This window comes from Theropithecus gelada, chromosome 10 (genome assembly GCF_003255815.1).
Source record: "Theropithecus gelada isolate Dixy chromosome 10, Tgel_1.0, whole genome shotgun sequence".
NCBI lineage: Eukaryota > Metazoa > Chordata > Mammalia > Primates > Cercopithecidae > Theropithecus > Theropithecus gelada.
In genome coordinates, this window is record NC_037678.1 from 40501890 (window position 1) to 40520219 (window position 18330).

Below are 18330 nucleotides of genomic sequence, written 5' to 3' on the forward strand. Positions count from 1 at the left end.
CCGTCTCCCCAAATTCCACCAGCCTAAGTATGCTCCAGACCTGGACATGATGCAGAGGTGACCTGGGCAGCAGAGTCAACAGGATTCTTAGAGCATCAGAAAAGAAAATTTTAAAGGTTTGCATGTTTATTTATAATTACAATTTACATTACTCCAACAGAGGAGCCCCCTTGCTATGTTCTAATTCTTAGCCATTAAGTCCTACAAAAATAAACCCAAGCTTTTACAGTAACTTAATCAATACAGAACTAAAGCCTTTATAGCTATCAGAGGGGTTTAGTTACCAAGGTGCTTATTTTTGACAAAATGCCCTGTCACTCAGAGGACGCATGCGTATACTAAAGTTCTGACCCATCGACTCATGCAACAAGTGTAGACCCCGCCCTCCCTCCACCCACCATTAAAACAAAAACACAAAGCAAGGATGTACAACCAAGGGGAAATATGCTCTTGGTCAACTGACCTTGCAGAAGACTGGCTCATTTCCAAGTGGATGAGAACACCAGTGTGTGGCCAGAGTCCAGCAATGACTGACCGGCCTAGGTCAGAGGCTGGCAGGGACCACAGAAGGGCCAAGGCGCTGCCGGGACTCATCCCAGGCTCCAACCCCAACCTGGAAGCTTGTGGACACCAGGCTCTGTGCAGCAGCTCCATGGCTAGCGTCCAGGGCCCCTGGCCACTACTCTGAAATGTTTGTAGTCCACCCACCCCTGGCCAGCCCCAACCTTGACATCACTGTGGATACCATCAGGGTGGTCTGGTTCACTTATACAACATGATCCATGGGACAACCCCTTCCGTGCCCTCCACCCACCCACCCCCGACACACACACCACCCTATGCTGGCCCTGACTCCTGAGACCCCACCCTTGGCAGTGGGGGTGCCAGGCCAGCAGCACCAGGGGTCAGCTGAGTTACAGAGATGCAGTTGGCTGCCACATTTGCCAAATGAGATTTGGTTCCACTTTTAAAAGTCAAAGCTGTCATTTAAAAAAAAAAAAAAAGGTCACAAAGTAAGGATTCAGCTTTCACTATAGAAACCTCTTTGCAAAATACCAAAACCTTAGAATTAGGCTATGCGCAACTAAAAAGGAAACATAGGTAAAGAGACCTCAAAGAGGTTACCCATGAATACTTCCCCAAAACAAGTGGTTCTAACTCAGACCATGTCCAAGTTCAGTTAAGTCCAAAACATAAGTAGCAGTATGGGACTCTTCCAAACTCCAGAAACAAAGCGACCACTTCTCCCTGTAAGTGCAGCGTTTTCCTCGCGTCCTGACACACAGCGTCATTTCTGCGCCACTTCAGTAGGAGCCTGCAAGAGATGACAGGAAGTTAAGCAGCTGCTGGGATAAGCTGGCACTGTTGCCCCTGCTGGCAAGCAGGAGCCACTCAGCCTCCCTCCTGCCCTGAGTCAGGCTGGCTTCCCCCGTTTCCTCTCACAGCCCACTCTGAGAATCCTACTTGTACAATAGGTTGGGGACAGGGAGGCAGCTAGTGGCAGGAGGCCTAGTCCCTAGCTCCAGGGCCCACCTGGGGTCGGCACCAGGCACCCCATGTGGGACGCTCTACCCAGACCCTAAAGTGCCCACAAATCCACTGGAACATTGTTAAAAATGAAGCCTCTGATTCATTTAGGGCCAGGTTGGGCCAAGACACTGGCTTTGGAGCAAGGTCTCGCTCGCTGGCTTCACTTGGGTGGTGAGCCCCCGGCCCACGCGACTCCCGCACCACCTCACCTCCCACACCTGCAGTCTCACTCGGAGGATGCTGGGGCCCGGGTCCTGCCCCCACAGATGTGGGTTTAAGTTGGTCAAGAGCCCCCTGGGTGACTCATAGGTTCGAGGCCCTCGGTTTGGCTTTTCCTCGGAAATGGAGCCTACTCCCCACCTTCCTAAGCTCTCCAGGTGTGCCTGACCCTACACCCTCCCACCAAAGCATTCAGAAGGCTCATCCACTCACCTTTGGCTGCACCCTCACACCCTGCCAGTCCCGGCCCTGTGGGAAGTGGGGTTGCGACGGGTGGTCCCATTGCCCCTGCCTCCTCGGAATCCACCCCGAGAACTGCGGCCACGAAGAAACCTCCCTGACACCCCAAAGGTCTCCGTGTTGAGCTTCCTCTCTTCAGCCCACGTCGTCCGCCTGGAGCTAAACCATAGAAGAAATGCTGATTGTAGCAGGCACTGACTCCCAGGCTTCTGGCCAGGCCTCGTCCTCAGAGCGGCCCAGGGAAGGAGGGGACAGACTCACCGGGGCCACTGTATACAGGGAAGGGGCAGCCCCGTCAGCACTGGACCCCAGCTCTGGCACTGCAGGTGCTCCCTGCCACACTTTCAACCAGGACTATCCCCACAGTGGGCAGGGGCTCAGGATCCATCTCTACCATCTCTGTCACCACAGGCAAGCAGTGATACTACTTGGCTACCAAGGCAACCCCTATTGCTTGCTAGAGGAGCCCCAGGGAGGCCCAGGGGCCCAGGAGACCCGAGACTAGAGCATGAAGTGGACCCTCCTAGACAAGGAGGGGGCTAGGCTAGATGGAACAAGGTCCCTGGAATATGATACTTCTGCTTTGGGGGTTGGGAAGATAGGGATACAACATGGACACTCATGCCACCCAAACAAGCCGCCAGCGGGAGACTATTTCCCACATCCAACTGTGCGCCCAACACTCCCACCCAGCACTCCCACCGACGTAGACAGCAGCTCCAGGGCAGCACACCCACCCTGAGCTCCTCTTCAGCCGGAAACCTGCTGTGCCCACAGACTTCCGTGTTCAAAGCAGCAGCAACTCCACCCATCAGCTGTCCAGGCCAAAAGACTTAGGAGTCATTCTGGACTCTTCTCTTGTTGGCCAATTCTGTTAGCACTACCTTCAAGATACATTTAGACTCTACCCCTTCCCTCTGTCACCACCGCCTGGTTCCAAGCCACCTGTGCTGCAGCACTGGTCCCCTAACTGGCCAGTCAGCAGCCACACTTGCCCACTGTCCAACCACTATCACCAAGGAAGCTGTAAAACATCAGACCGCACCATGCGCTTCAGCACAAAACCCTCTGATAGCTTCCCGCAGCACTTGGAACAAAAGCCAGTCACTTCCATGCCCTACAAAACCCTACAGGAACCCATCCCCCAGACTCGGCCTGTCTGGAAGCACTTCCCGCACTCATCTGTGCAGCCTGCTCCACCTGTGAGAACTGATCATCCATTTCCCATCGAGTCCACAGCTCCATCCCATTGCCCTCACTGCCTGGCCTTCCACCACACGCTGTTCTATCTTTCCCCTGCAGAACATGAGTCTGAGGAGGTGGGGCTTTCCAGCCTGCCTTCTGAGGCCACGTCAACGCCCCCCGCGGCATGTCTGGTGCTCAATCTGCAGGACAAATGGGCCCAAATCTCCAAGCCCGGCCCACACTGTAGGTTGCTTCGTGGGACTTCTGACCAGCTGTTAGGTGTGAAAAATAAAACACACCACATGGTCCCTCGCCTCAAACCATGAAGTGAAGGAAGGCCAGTGTGAACACACTCTAGCCATACCTCAGGCTGCAAAGCAAGGTCCTCAGGCTGCCAGGCCAGCGGGACCAGCAAGCACAGCACAGTGAGGTATGCTGAATGTGGACACGGGTCTGCTGGGGAGGGCAGTGCAGCCCAGCCTTTGTGGGGACAGGGCAGCAAAGCCAAGAGGAAACAGGGACTTGATCTCAGCCGACTCCTCAGGTCAGGATCCCCAAGAGGCTTCCCACACGTAACCTGCTGGGACTCCTGCACTCATCACGCAGAAATGCAAGCAGGACCCTAGAACAGCTACCCTGAGGCTCAGAGTCCAGCTCTGCCTTCAGATTGAGAGCCCTCAGTCCTGTCCTTTCTAGATTGGAGGACTGTCCTCCCCTCATTCATTCAGCCTCTCACCTGGTCTTGAGTTCAGAAGAGATGTTGTCAAAGAACGACTTGGATTTGTCATAGTAGCAGTTGGGCCCCAGAAGGTCTTCCTCGGCAGGCGCTTCGGCGCTCTGGGTCACCACAGCCAGGTCCTTCTCTTCCCCCTTCTCAGCCTTGTCCTCTACAAAGAGAAGCAGAACACGTGGAGGTGCAGGAAGGGGGGAGCGCACGGCCTTCTAGCAGGGTGGTCCCTCCAGGCTCACTCGGGAGCCACCCTCAGGCTGAGACATCAACTACGCCTTGTGCAAAGCAGAGATTTCTTCTTCCTTCTAAGCACACGTCTCGTTCTGCCATCTGGGTCGTGCAGTCTGCACCTTATCCCACCCATTTTCACAGCTCCCGCATCTCGTATCACTAATTCCTCACTGCCGGTCACCACCCGCCTGGCTTCCCCAGTTCCTCCAGGCATCTCTTCCTTTTTCTTGAGACAGAGTCTTGCTCTGTCGCCCAGGCTGGAGTGCAGCGGCACAATCTCGGCTCACTCCCACTGCAACCTCCACCTCCTGGGTTCAAATGATTTCCTGCCTTAGTCTCCTGAGTAGCTGGGATTACAGGCACCCACCACCATGCCTAGCTAATTTTTGGATTTTTAGTAGAGACGGGGTTTCGTCGTGTTGGCCAGGCTGGTGTTGAACTCCTGACCTCAGGTGATCCACCCACCTCAGCCTCTCAAAGTGCTGAGATTACAGGCATGAACCACCACACCCCGCCAGGCCTCTACTCCTAACACTCTCTAGGGGTACTCCTGTGCAGAGGATAATTTTCATATAATGAGCCAAACCTTTAAAATTCAGTTTCTTCTTAAATTCTTTGTCAAGCTCCTCTCGGTTGAACTGGGCATTTGCACTCTCGAAATCAAAGTCACCCTCAAATTTGATTGTATTTTCCTTGACGTTAGTTGGACGGTTCTGCCCTCTTGAGCGATTCCTTGTTCGCCTGTTTCCTGTGAGGACAAAGGACAGCCCTGGCTGAAGTAGGTCACCAACCTGGTGATCTCAAACGCCTCACAAGGAGTTTCCAGGCACACCCCCAAGGCCACAGAGGGGACAGAGCACACAAGCAGCGACACCACACCAGCGCCCCGGAAACCATCACCCAGAGAAGCAGGCAGGAGGGCAAGCAGAGCAGCTCAGCCTTATCACTCATGGTCCCCAGAAATCAAGTGGCAACAAGGGTTACCTGATCGCCTCCTCTGAGGTCTTCTGTTCTCGTCATTCACCTGCCCTTGAGTTTGCACAGCTGCTGGCTGGACTACATCTAAGGCGCAAAAGGGAAGAGTAAGGCAAAGCTCCTACAGAAGCTGGAAGCCAGAACCCAGAAGCAGCCGCACCACCACGGGGCACATGGCCAGGGTGGCACCGCAGGAGGCTGCTGCACAGGCCTGCCCTGCAAAAGCACATGGGGCTTAGGATGGGGAAGTAGTATTTTTTTTTTTTTTTTTTTTCTGAGACGAAGTCTCGCTCTGTCGCCCAGGCTGGAGTGCAGTGGCCGGATCTCAGCTCACTGCAAGCTCCGCCTCCCGGGTTTACGCCATTCTCCTGCCTCAGCCTCCTGAGCAGCTGGGATTACAGGCGCCCGCCACCTCGCCCGGCTAGTATTTTTTTGTATTTTTTAGTAGAGACGGGGTTTCACCGTGTTAGCCAGGATGGTCTCGATCTCCTGACCTCGTGATCCGCCCACCTCGGCCTCCCAAAGTGCTGGGATTACAGGCTTGAGCCACCGCGCCCGGCCATAGTATTTTTTTTAATAAAAATAAAATAAAATAGCCCAGGAGGTAGTGTGCCAGTTCTAGAACATCAAGCAAACTCCAGGAAAAAATGTGTTCAAGTACCGCTGGCTGTCTTGCTGCTCGGCTGGGCCTGACGACCGTTGAGCTGTGTCCCTGTGGTGCCCTTGCCAGGTAACAGCTTTTTAGCATTCAGGTTGTCGGCAGAACCAGTCTGGACAGCCTGCTCCACCATCGGGCTCTTGCCGACTGGGATGGATGGAAAACCAGCTCCTGAATTGAGGAGGGGAGGAGGGTTTAAAAACAGAGAGAAAAGAAGCAAGCCTTACACCTCCAGGCATTTCTCTTCTGCTGGCATGTCAGGAAGGAAAGGAGAGCAACTGCCTAGAGGTTCTACCAAATCCAGGCAAAGCACCCCCAGACTGGGCCGTTCCCTCTGAGGCTAGCCCAGACAGCAAAAGAAGGCCAAGTCACTGGGCAGCACCAAGGCCAGTTCATCTTTGGACTCCCTACCCCAAAAGCCCTGAGCTCCCCAAGTTAGGGAACCTCAAGGAGAGGAAAAACACCGTGCCTACAAACAGGCACCTCCCCAGCAGTGCTGAAACAGCTTTCTTAAAACCACACAAGCTCCCATCCCAAAGGGGCTCGTAGCCCCAAGAGCCTGGTGAATTCAGGATCTGAGAATTTGTTTCATTCTGGTCCATACTGGAGAAGAACCAGCCCAGCCTGGGATTTTCTAGAAAATGCAGTGATCAAATTCTGAAGTTAAATTCTAGAACACTGTCATTTCCACTTAAGACACAATAAAACTAAAAATTATGGAGGAGGACCTGACTTGCGAGACAGTAGCAGCCTACACTTCTCTCAAGGGCAAAGGCTCATCATGAAGACGCGAAGGGCTCCTAGGTAGCCTTTGGCAAGGAGCTGTGCCTACGAAACCGCAGTCTGAGGCCCATGCACAGGGGATGAACCCTCAGAAACTAGGTCCTCTGAACCAAGAAGAAAAAGGGAAGCACCACCCACCTCTCTCCATCTCCTCCCTTTCCAAAGTTCCAGGACCTGTGGGGACTCTAAACAGGACAATGTGGGACTGGGTGTAAGTGAATAGAGATCTGAAACAGAAAAGGCGCCCTAACCATGGGGTAATTATTATTAGAGCAACAGCCCAATACACATGAAGACTGGGCATCTCATCTTACTGTTTTTATGGAATAGAAACAACAACAAAAATTCCCTGTAAAAAATTCCTTGTAACCAGATCAAGAGAAGCTCTCAAAGGGCAGGTGGGAGCGGCTCCGCATAGAGGGCTGGTAAGCGTTCTCTGGCAGGAATGCACCCGGGCCGCTTTCTCACTGATTGTCTCACTCAGCATGTCCGGGAGACGAGCACAGCATTGCCTGCTTCCTGATCATACTGTGACTGCAGGGACATGGATATGGGGCTTGTCTGCTTTTTACACAACCAACTAGTTCAAACAAAGTCTTGCCCTATGAGCAGGTTTAGGTAACTGATCCTAAGAGCAATAGAAGTATCTGTGTCATTTTTAAGTGGGGAAAAAAAATGACTACTCGACTACTCTCTAACTCAGATACACTGAGTACATGCAGGATTTGGAAAGCAGCACCTGCAGAATGACAGACTGACAGCAGCTGTGTGCCATAAGGAAAGCCCAGGCATCATCCTGGACCAGGGCCGGGTAATGGCGATGGTTCAGCTTGTCAGGGTGCTACGTGTTAACACAAACATATGAAAGATTGTCAATGTGAATTTTAGAACTTCAGGGGAAATGAGTAGAATGTGAGGAAAGGTCTAGAAACCCCAGGTGCCACCGCCACCACAGCACAGACACAGGTGGTGTATACCAGCACTGGCCAGCTGGCTATCAGGCTGATACTGTCCACCTGGCCAAACAGGTGGCAACTGTCACCCAAGCCCCTAATTTTGAATCCCCTAAACAAGTGACCTATGCACCACACAGATCAAAGAGCAGCATGGGAATGTGAGGTGCTTTGGGGAGTCCCCCCTGCAGCACTCTAGAACACGTTTAGGACCCAGCAAAAACCCCAGGGAAATGACTTTCTGTGAACAGTGAAGTTTCCCATATGTGGTAGCCATGGTACAGGTCAATAGAGAACCTGGACCCAGGGGGAGAGAACAAACTACTCCGCTGATTCTTTGTAATCCCTTCTTTAACACTGAGAGTTCACAATCAGGACTATGTGCTGAAGCAAACAAGCAGCTCAGCGGCTGCATGGGCTTGGCAAATGATCTGCTACAGCTACTGTCATTCTGTCTGCTGCTTTACCCCTCGCTCTCAGAACGGTTTGCAAGACAGCATGCAGTTCTCCCAAACTGCTGTTACCCTTGGCAGTGAGCTGCTGTGGCTCTGAGGACAAGTCAAGCTCTGAAACGGGCTGTGGAGATGGAGAAGAGCTAGGGCTGGAAGCAGCGGCTGAGGCTGGAGGGCTTACCAACTTCTCTAAAGGAAGATAAAGGAGAAAGAGCAAAAAGAAAGCACACAAATAAGTCAGGATACACTTGTCTTGTGTCTAGCGAGCTTGGAAAGAGCCAAGCAACCTCTTGTAGGACTCTGTCATACAAACATATTTTAGAAACATAGAGAGCTGGGCTGGGAAGGCCACCTGTCACACTAGGAACAGCAACCAAGACAAGCATGATTTGTAGCAGCAAGTGGCCTACAGACCTCATTTAGGGTTCCCTGTCTCACTACTTCATGCTGGATTCTGAGCGAGGGTGGTGGATCACCTGCCAATTCTATACTCTGAGCCCATCTGCAAAGCTAGGTCCAGGTAAAGGACAAGGCGGGATCTCTCTCTACATACGGAGAGTAGAATCATACTCTGGGGTTGTTCAATCTCAGTTGAAACCATTTTTGAGCGAGGCACTTGCAGTAGAACAAGGGACATGATGGGTGGGCTTGTATTTCACTTCTATATTTACAGGCTTATAAATGTGCAAATAGCTAGACCTCATCTGTAACACTACATATATATCAGCTATTTCTTCTTTGAAGCAGATATACCAGGACTTCCACCTATTTATTTTTAGAGACAGAGTCTCGCTGTGTCACTCAGGCTAGAGTGCAGTGGTGCAATCTCGGCTCACTGTAACATCCGCCTCCCAGGTTTAAGCTATTCTTATGCCTCAACCTTCCAAGTAGCTGGGATTACAGGTGTGTCCCACCACACCCAGCTAATTTTTGTATTTCTAGTAGAGACAGGATTTCCCCAGGTTGGCCAGGCTGGTCTCGAACTCCTGACCTCATGATCCACCTGCCTTGGCCTCCCAAAGTGCTGGAATTCCATGCGTGAGCCACCATGCCTGGCCCAGGACTTCCACCTAGATCCACCCTGACTCTTCGAATGAATTTTGATTTGATTATTCTGTTCCAACACTCAGGCCGCTGCCTCTTTTACTCTCAGTTGAGTAGTTACTAAATGCTCTCACAAGCTGAAGTTGCACTGGGTAATTTACTAAGTGTGCAATAAAACAGTCTATAAGCTGAGCGTGACAAGAATGCACGCCCCCACTCTCAGGCTCCATCGCTCCACTCAGTGACAGTTACACGCACGGGTAGTTTACCAGACAGAAACAGGTCACTCACCTAGACCCAGGGAGGCGGCATACTGCTGGCTGAGCAGGGAGCTGGCCGCCAGCGGGCCATAGGGCGCCATCCCTCGGAAAGGGCTGTAAGGCACGTGCGGCTGGAAGGGCGAGGCGGAGGCAGAACCCAGGGAAGACTGAACAATGAGACATCGGGTGAGAACAGCGAAGGCCATCCCATCACCCCACACGCCTGCATCAGAGTGCTTGTTCAGCTGGGAAACAAGCACTGTCCCATCAGCCTGCATCCTTGAGATGCTGGAGGAGCCCTTGGGGTACCAGTTTCCAGTATGGTGAGAGCTGCCTTTTCCACAGCATTTCAGTTCCAGTTCCACCTGTCCATGTAATCATGCAATTCTTTTTTCTTTCTTTTTTTTTTTTTTTTGAGACATTGCATTGCTCTGTCGTCTGGGCTGGAGTGCAACAGCGTGATCTCAGCTCACTGCCTCCCAGATTCAAGCAATTTTCCCTGCCTCAGCCTCCCGAGTACCTGAGATTACAGATGCCCACCACCACATCCAGCTAATTTTTATACTTTTAGTAGAGACGGCGTTTTGCCATGTTGGCCAGGCTGGTCTTGAACACTTGACCTCAGATGATCTGCCCTCCTCGACCTCCCAAAGTGCTGAGATTACAGGCGTCTTGTCCATGTAATTCTAACCCAAATTTCTCCTAACTTAAAGCCATCGGATGGCTCCCCACTGCTGCCAAAGCCTGCCCCGTGTGATCCCACCTTCCAGGACGGGTGCTCGGCACGGAACCTGGTGCAGTCTGAACCCCAGAGGAGCCAGTGAATATTTAAGTTTAGAAGTGAAGAAAATATTAATCTGGGCTCCCTGGTGTGAGCATGGGCAAAATAAGCCATAACCCAATAAGCAGGCACGTGGCATCAGACTTACAAATCTGGTGTCGTGGCCGGGCGCAGTGGCTCAAGCCTGTAATCCCAGCACTTTGGGAGGCCGAGACGGGCGGATCACGAGGTCTGGAGATCGAAACCATCCCAACATGGGCTAACATGGTGAAACCCCGTCTCCACTAAAAAATACAAAAAACTAGCCGGGCGAGGTGGCGGGCACCTGTAGTCCCAGCTCCTCGGGAGGCTGAGGCAGGAGAATGGCGTGAACCCGGGAGGCGGAGCTTGCAGTGAGCTGAGATCCGGCCACTGCACTCCAGCCTGGGCGACAGAGCGAGACTCCGTCTCAAAAAAAAAACCAAAAAAAAACAAAAAAACAAATCTGGTTTCGTACAACAGCAGCATGTAACATCTGGGCATAACCCAAGGGCAAGCCCGCAGTCCCTGCAGGTATGTCACCCCACTCACAGCAGCTGCTGAGGGCTCAGACTTCTCCAACCAGAAACTAAGGGCAAACGCTATGCCCCAAACATCACAGGTCCAGGAGCATCCACTCACACTACACTACACTACACACGCGCGCGCGCACGCCCAGCTCCCCAGGTCTCCTTCCTTAAGAGCCATGAGACACAGCACACACCACCTACTGTGTGTGCTACAAGAATCAACACCTTCCGCGAGAACAGCAATGGCCTAGACAAAAAATAAGCCACTTTTCATTAAAAGGATATTCCTCAGGCCGAGTACTTTGGCTCATGCCTGTAATCCTAGCACTCTGGGAGGCCAAGGCGGGCAGATCATGAGGTCAAGAGATTGAGACTATCCTGACCAACATGGTGAAACTCTGTCTCTACTAAAAATACAAAACTTAGCTGGGCGTGGTGGTGCGTGCCTGTTAGTCCCAGCTACTCGGGAGGCTGAGGCAGGAGAATTACTTGAACCCAGGAAGCAGAGGTTGCAATGAGCCGAGATCACGCCACTGCACTGCAGCCTGGCAACACAGTGAGACTCCGTCTCAAAGGAAAAAAAAAAAAAGGTTATTCCTCACATTGAGCATTCTGACAAAACATGCCACCAAGCTCCAAATTGAAACCAGCATCTCTTAGTGTGCACAGAGGGACAGTGGCACACTTACCTGAACAATGGCGGGATCCTGTGGGAGTGTGTGCTGAGCTTTTGGAGGTTCACACACAGTGATATCTTTGATGTCACTTCCCCGGAAAATGATGTACTCATAAATCTCCTCTCTGGGGGGCGCAGGCCTATCTGTGGGACGGTCTTCAGTGCCAAAGGACCTCACTTATGAGTGGAGAAAGAGAAACGTTATTGTTGTCCTCAGCCAGTTCAATCAACCCTGACACCACTGCTCCCAAGTCTTCCAGAAGACGGTGGCACTTGCTCAGAGCCACAACACAGGACTCTAGGTCCACATTTCAACAACTACTTAACACCCCAATTTTCAGTGGACAGTGCTGATAACGCACCAATTGGTGAAGCTCCAGACAACAGACAGTTCTAGATCACAAAGATGACAAGGAACAATTTCACAGACTGTCTCATGTGCAAACACACCAACGTACAGAGCTCTCAGCAAAACAAGGCTTGCTTCGCAAGGCCTCCCTGTTCACATAGGACTCTGTAGATCAAACAGCCAGCTGGCTGCTTTATGCCCAAAGCCTCACCACACATTGCACCTGAGGAGGCAGTTTTCTCACAAAGGAACCTACATGAGTGTTCCCCTTACCCTTTTATCCACAGCAAACCTTGGAACAGCTGTAACAGAAAACAAAGGGAGACAGGGTCCCAAGATTGTGGACCTCTGACCCCGGCTTCCGCACCTATAAGGAATTCTGAGCCCACTAACCCCTAACCAGCAGGCTTCCAGAGCCCTACCAAATCTCCTTTTAGCAAGCCTCCAGGGGCAGAGCTGGGTGGGACAGCAGCCTCTAACTCATAAGAGCACAACTCCTACTAACTCCTGGGCCTACTCTGGGCTGTCTCTCTAACTGGGCTCTCCTGTAATAAGTGTAGTGAGGTCCCACGGCTGCAAGTGAGTGCACAGCGTGCACAGCCCTGGCATGCTCAGCGAGCTCCTGGAGCCACGCAGGAGACACTCCCTGTTTGGAACGAGTTCTTCTTCTACACTTGCGGCTCCCTGTGACTTAAGAAGCGTTTCAGACGCTCTAGACACTTCAAGAACCCCTGGGAGCCGAGCACCAGATCCAGCACACGTGGGCTTAGGCAGACATGGCTCCACCGGCACTTTTCTCTGAGAGGCAGGGGAAGTGCACTCCCCATCTTCTCTGGGTGATGAAGACAAAGAAACTCTGGACCACCCGCTGTCTCAACCTCAGAGATTCTGATTCTAGAGAACAGCCCCTTTCCTGTAAGTCTTCCAGCGGCTACAGCGGGTTATCAGCGCCCACAGGCGGCTGTCACCAAAAGGTAAGCCCCACAGTGTGAACGTCAGGATACAGCAGGTTTAAACCGGGGCATCTGGCTGCCAAACGGATGCTTCTGCCTTGGCAGGAGGCTGCATTAGGACGCGGTATTTGTTCAGGATCAAGGCCCCAGCTGTCTAATAGGTTCCAGAAAGGCTTGCAGGATTCGCGTGTTGTGACCCCGCCCCCAGCCTTCGGGAGAGGCCGGGACACTGGCCCCGCCGCCCGGCCTCGAGGCTCCCCCGCAGGAATCTCCCCAGGCTGGCGGGGAGGAGGCCCGCAGACGGGAGCCGCCCTGCCCCTCGGAGCTGGCACCTGCAGAGGTGGGCTGGGCGGCCGAGGGGGCGGCGCCGCCGGGGCCGGGCCCGCCCCTCACCAAACACCGCCCGGCGCCCGCGCACAATAACGCCGCCTTGGGAGCCTAGGGAGACCATTGTGCGGCCGGCTGCTCTGGGGGAGGGCGGCGCGCGGGAGGGGGCGCCCGGGGGGCGTCCGGGATGCAGGCGCGGGCAGGAGATCTCGGCCTAGGGGTGCCCTGGGTGGGTTCCGGGCGGGGTCTGGGCGCCAGGCTCCGGGGCGGTACGGGAGTCTCAACGCTGGGCTTGGGGGCGCCCCGGGGCGGGGAGGGCGGCGCGGGCCGGGGCTGTTGGCGGACGGGGGTCGGCGGGCTCCGCGGGCTGGGGCGGTTGGGGCCGGCGGGCGCGAGGGCGGGCGGCGGCCGCTACCTTTGGCAAGCGCCACGGTGGAGTTGTCGGTGTCGATGGTGTAGAGAATGCCCTCGTAGCGGATCTGCGCCTTGGAGATGAGGCTGATCTTGCTGCCCAGATACGGGGTGCCTGAGGAGCCGCTCATGGCGCCGGCCGGGGTGCGTCGGGCCGCGGGGGGGGGACGAGCGCCGGGCCGCGGCCCGCTCCGCAGCCGCGCGGTGGCCTGGCCGCCCGTTCCTGCGCTCCTCCGCCCGCCGCCGCTTCCGCCTAGGCGCCTCGTCGCCGCCGCCCGAGGGGCCTGCGCGGGCACCGAGCGAACCAAGGAGGGGCGCGCGGCCGGAGCTCTGAGAGGAGCGCGGGGGAGGAGGAGCCGCCGCAGCCACATCCGGGGCCTTGCGCCGCCACGCACCGCCCCCTCACGCTCGCCGCCCATTGGTTCGCCGCGCCCGCCGTCCTTTAAATATGGCCGTGCCGCCAGCTGGGGGGCGGGCGGGCCCGCGCGCCGCGCCTGCGCAGCAAGGTGTCGCTGGCCGGGGGCGGGTCTCCCCGGCGCTCCGCCCCTCCTCGGCCGGCTCCCGGCGGGCCCCTGGCGGAGCTGGGAGCACGAGACTCGGCGGGCGGGGTGAGGGCTGGGAAGCGGCCCGGGCGGAGCGCGCGTGCGCGTGGGTGGGCGGCTGCGGTTTGCACGCTCAGTGGACGGGGCCGGGGAGGAGCGCCAGGCCCCGGCCCCGACTCTGGGCGCCGCGAACACTGGGGTTTTGCCCCCTTGGCCTCAGTTTCTCTTCCTACAGAAGTGGGGTCCTGACGACTCCCCTACTTTGCGCCAGGTGGGCCTCTAGCTCTCACCCTCGTGGGGGACCGGGGAGCGGCGGAGGCCCTGGGCGCCGGGTGTTCCCGGGGAGCCCCAGAACTCCCGCCCCGGTGCCCAGGTGCCAGCGGGGGGCGGCCGCGGCGGCAGCTCCCGGGAAGGCGGCGCTTCCGGCGTGGCAGCCTCCAAATATAACATGCTGAGCACACTTTCTCTTTTAATCCTGCTCCTCCTCCCAAAGCCGGCCGCAGCTTTCCATTTCCCTTAAAATAAATTATGACTGGCTACCGGGGGCCTCGGAGGCCTCCGCTCGTCCCCGGGGCTGCGGCCCGGAGGCCTTGCCCACCTCCCTGGTCGTGGAGGAAGCTCGGCCGCCCTCAGTCGCTTAGCCGCGGGCCCTCCCCGCGTGTACTCTGCGTGATTAGTGACCGAGGGCGCGCGGTGTGTGCTTCTTTTTTTGCCACCGTCTTGACTGTGAATATCATCAGATCAGGGACCAATATTGGGACCCGGAAAAAAAAATAGTGGGTGGTGACTATAAAAATGAAATAGGCTGGGCGCGGTGGCTCACGCCGGTAGTCCCGGCACTTTGGGAGGCGGAGGCGGGCGGATCACTTGAGGTGAGGAGTTCAAGTCCAGCCTGGGCAACATGGTAAAACCCTGTCTCTACTCTAAAAATACAAAAAAATTAGCCGGGCGTGGTGACAGGCACGTGCAATCCCCAGCTACTCGGGAGTCTGAGGCAGGAGAATCGCTTGAGTCTGAGAGGTGGAGATTGCAGTGAGCGGAGATCTCACCACTGCATTTCAGCCTGGGCGACAGAGTGAGACCCCGTCTCAAGAAAAATAATAATAAATAAAAATGAAATCGAGTAAGATAGAAAATATCAGAAGGCGTGGTGGGTGGCTCATACCTGTAATCTCAGCACTTTGGGAGGCTGAGGCGGGAGGATCAGTGGAGGCGAGGAGTTAGAGATCAGCCTGGGCAACATATGGAGACCACATCTCTACAAAAAACCTTTTAAAAAATAAGGCGAGTGTGGGGGCACATATTTGTAGTTCCAGCTCCTGGGGAGGTGGAGGCAGAGGTGGAAGGATCACTTGAGCCCAGGAGTTGGAGGCTACAATGGGCTGTGGTCGGACTACTGCACTCAGGGGTGGCAGCAAGACCCTCTTTCTAAAGGAAAAAAAGAAAATAACTATCTTACATGGTGAAAGTAAGTATTATTTTGTGAAATATTTATTTCACCTGTTTGTATAAGTGTGGACTTGGTAAGGACCTAAAATGTATTTCTGACTATGCTGAGAAGATCTTACCTGCCCTGCAGGTTAGGTGCTGTGACTCCCCATTTGACAGAAGGGGAAACAGAGGCCCAGCACGGGGAGTCACACACAGGGAAGTTGCAGTCTGGCCTGGTGGCATCCTCCACAGGCTTGGGGCTGCAGCACACTGTCTCTTTTTCTCTTCACAAAGGTGAAGCCAACCTGCTCCCACCAGAGCCCAGCAATGGCCAGTAAGAGAACAGTGATGGGTTTAAGGAAGAGGACACAGGAAGCAGAAGAGAAGAGGGAAAATTCAGTTTCATCTGCCAAGATTGACCTGTACATTCCAGAATTGCTCCTTGGCTCCTGGAGTGTCGTGTGCAGGAAGAGAACAGAGACAGGAAAGCCATGGAGTCAGCCCAGCTGAGGGAAGATAGGTCTCCAGCGACTGGGTCATCTGGCCCTGGGAAGCGCGACCCGGGGAATAGAGGTCTCCAGCGACCGGGGCATCTGGCCCTGGGAAGCACGACCCGGACTCTGCTTCTCAACATAGCACAGCCTTCCTCACTTGGACATACAGGGTGCACCTGTCAGGAGGAGGTGCCAACCAGGTCTCCTGAGTGACCTGGCCTGGTGATCTCGTGTGGAGTCAAAGTCCTTCTATCCCCCATCCCACCCCACTTTCCAAGTAAGGAAATCCAAGGTCATAGATCCTGTACTTCATGCCTCCTAGTTTCTGAGCCACAAGCTTCTGGCTGTGTTGGGGCTGGGGTGCATGCTTCACTAGCAGGAGCTGGTTCTACCTTGAAAGACGAGCTGGCTTCTGAGCCCCAGAACTGAAAGCAGGGAGGGTGCAGTTCCCAGAGGCCTCCGAGTGCCCGCCCAGCCCATGGGTGTGCAGCTGGTGGCTCCCTGAGAACATTAGCCACCCTGCAAATGCCCAGGAAGGCAGAGGCTAAAAATATATGTAGTGCCCAGGTCCAGGAATGCAGGCCCCGCCGTTCATTGCTTGGTGTCCTGCCCAAAGTGGAGGGCACTTGGGAGAGGTCTGAGAAGGCAAGCAGTTGTGCCAGGCCTAAGTCGACCTGGATATTCACTGGCATGGCTTGTTTTCCAGGCTGGGGCACGTGTATCCAATTCCTCCACTATAAGCAGCTCTCTACTGTGCACAGGTCTGAACAGCCCACCCACCTGGTTATCACCAGGCTTTAGACCAGCGAGCCCAAGGATCTAGAGGAACGAGCTGGGGCTTCTGGGAAACCCTGGGCCAGTTGGACTACCTGCCTCAGTTTCTCCTTTTGCCTGCCCATCTCAATGGTGTACTTGAGGACCCCAGAAGATCATGCCTGTGAGGGTAACCAGGGGCTACTCTGGAGGAACATGTAGGAACAGAGGGCATGTGCAGAGGGCACTGGGAGGGCCACAGGGGCAGCTGGAGAGGTTTGTGCTGCAGCCACAAGCCACTCATTACATGCTCGCTCTGCGTATGTAGGAGCTTGCTGCGGTCCCCAGTGACAGGTGGGAAGACACGGAGGCAGGACCCTGCTCTACGTTGTGTCATCCATCTAGCTGGGGTGGCACAGGCCAGCATCCTGCAGCAGGTAAGGGTGCCCCCCCACAGCAAACCATCATGTGACTCTAATGTCTCCCTGAGCAAGAATGACTGGCACAGCCATTGATCTCACAGGTGTCATTGCTCAGCAGGAGCCACACGAAACAGCTGAGTTAATTCCCAGGGGGTTAACGATGGGTGGTCCACAGATAAAATAAGTCAGTGGTCTGAAGTGTGGTCGAGTGCTGGTGAGACACGACTCAACCGTCCCCCTCCCCTCATTCAGGATCTGGCACAGGAGAGGGGACTGGGGAAGCCCTGCAGGCCTCAGGCCTTCCTCAGGCCCCCTCCCCTGAGGAAGACCCTCCAACTGCACAGGTGCAACAGCGGCAGCCGGGAGGGAGCTCAGGAGGGCACAGGTGCACCGGGTGGGGAGGCTCAGCACCAGCTTTGCTCTGAGGCCTTCCAGGCAGGGAATGGGACAGTGAGGCCCAGGGAGGGTGTTCGGGGCACAGGGAACCACAGGGGTGGTTGGACAGTAAGGTGAAGAGGGAGGGCTGAGTCGATCTTGCACAATCAGGAATTCTCATGGAGGTCTGGCCTGCTCTCTTTGAATCCAGTTAAAATCCATTTCCTCCTGCACGGGGCTCTGCAGGGCTGTTTTCCCAGGAGGCTGGATGAGCACCAGTGGGTTGAAGTTCAGGCATCCTCAGACCCTCTTCCCTCTTCCAATCTGTCTCTCCCTCCTGCCTCCTGTCCCCTTTCCACCTCCCTTTCTCCCCTTCCCACCCCAACAGCCGAGTTTCCCCGCGTGATGAACCCTGTGTGATGGGAAGTTCCTTGGAAAATAAAAGAGGAGCGTGTTCAACTCCAGCACCCAGCGGGCAGCCTCGGCCCCACTTCCAGGTGCAGCTGGAGGGACAGCAGGGCGAAGCTGATGAGAACCTGGGCAGACCCAGACACCAGCTTTCGAAATGTCAGATTCTGATAGGGCCAGCCCTGGCACTGCCACCTCAGAATGCAGGATGAAATGCTGAGAGATCCTGGTGGAACAGAAGACGGCCATCAGCAGGAGGCCAGTAGCTTTTCTCTCCCGGTGACTGTGAGGGGCCCCTGGGCTTTAGGGGCTCAGGAATGGCTGGAGTGGGGCAGCATTCGCCAGCCCTGTGTTCTACTTGGATAGAAAGTAAATGATGAAAGGCCTCTTCTAAGTCAATCCACCACTGTCTTACTAAGTGTCCACCAGTCCGGTCCCACTGCTCTGTGCCAGACCTGGTACCCAAGCCGGCCACGCATTTCCTCCCCAAACCCCTCCGCAGCCCTGCGGATATGGTGCTGCACCTTCGAACTGGAGGAAACCAGGCGCTTAGCCTGGGCTAGGTGACAGCCAGCATCATACGGCCAGCACATGACAGGG

The 18330-nt window shown here is 55.1% G+C and overlaps 1 protein-coding gene across 2 annotated transcripts; it reads right to left on the reverse strand.

The window, feature by feature from the left end:
* Positions 1-104: 104 nt before the first annotated feature.
* On the reverse strand, positions 105-13651 carry LSM14B (LSM family member 14B). 2 transcript variants are annotated; one of them, XM_025398293.1, is made up of 10 exons: positions 13310-13651; positions 11279-11442; positions 9292-9427; positions 8029-8145; positions 5772-5939; positions 5120-5197; positions 4722-4883; positions 3911-4061; positions 1963-2148; positions 106-1315 (listed from the first exon to the last, which is right to left on the reverse strand). In XM_025398293.1, exons 1-9 carry the CDS (start codon positions 13434-13436, stop codon positions 1977-1979), a joined length of 1275 nt encoding a protein of 424 aa, XP_025254078.1. In that variant the 5' UTR covers positions 13437-13651; the 3' UTR covers positions 106-1315; positions 1963-1976. The 2 variants fall into 2 exon arrangements, with proteins under 2 accessions (XP_025254079.1, XP_025254078.1); XM_025398294.1 differs by lacking the exon at positions 8029-8145 and having other exon boundaries at positions 105-1315.
* Positions 13652-18330: the final 4679 nt, after the last annotated feature.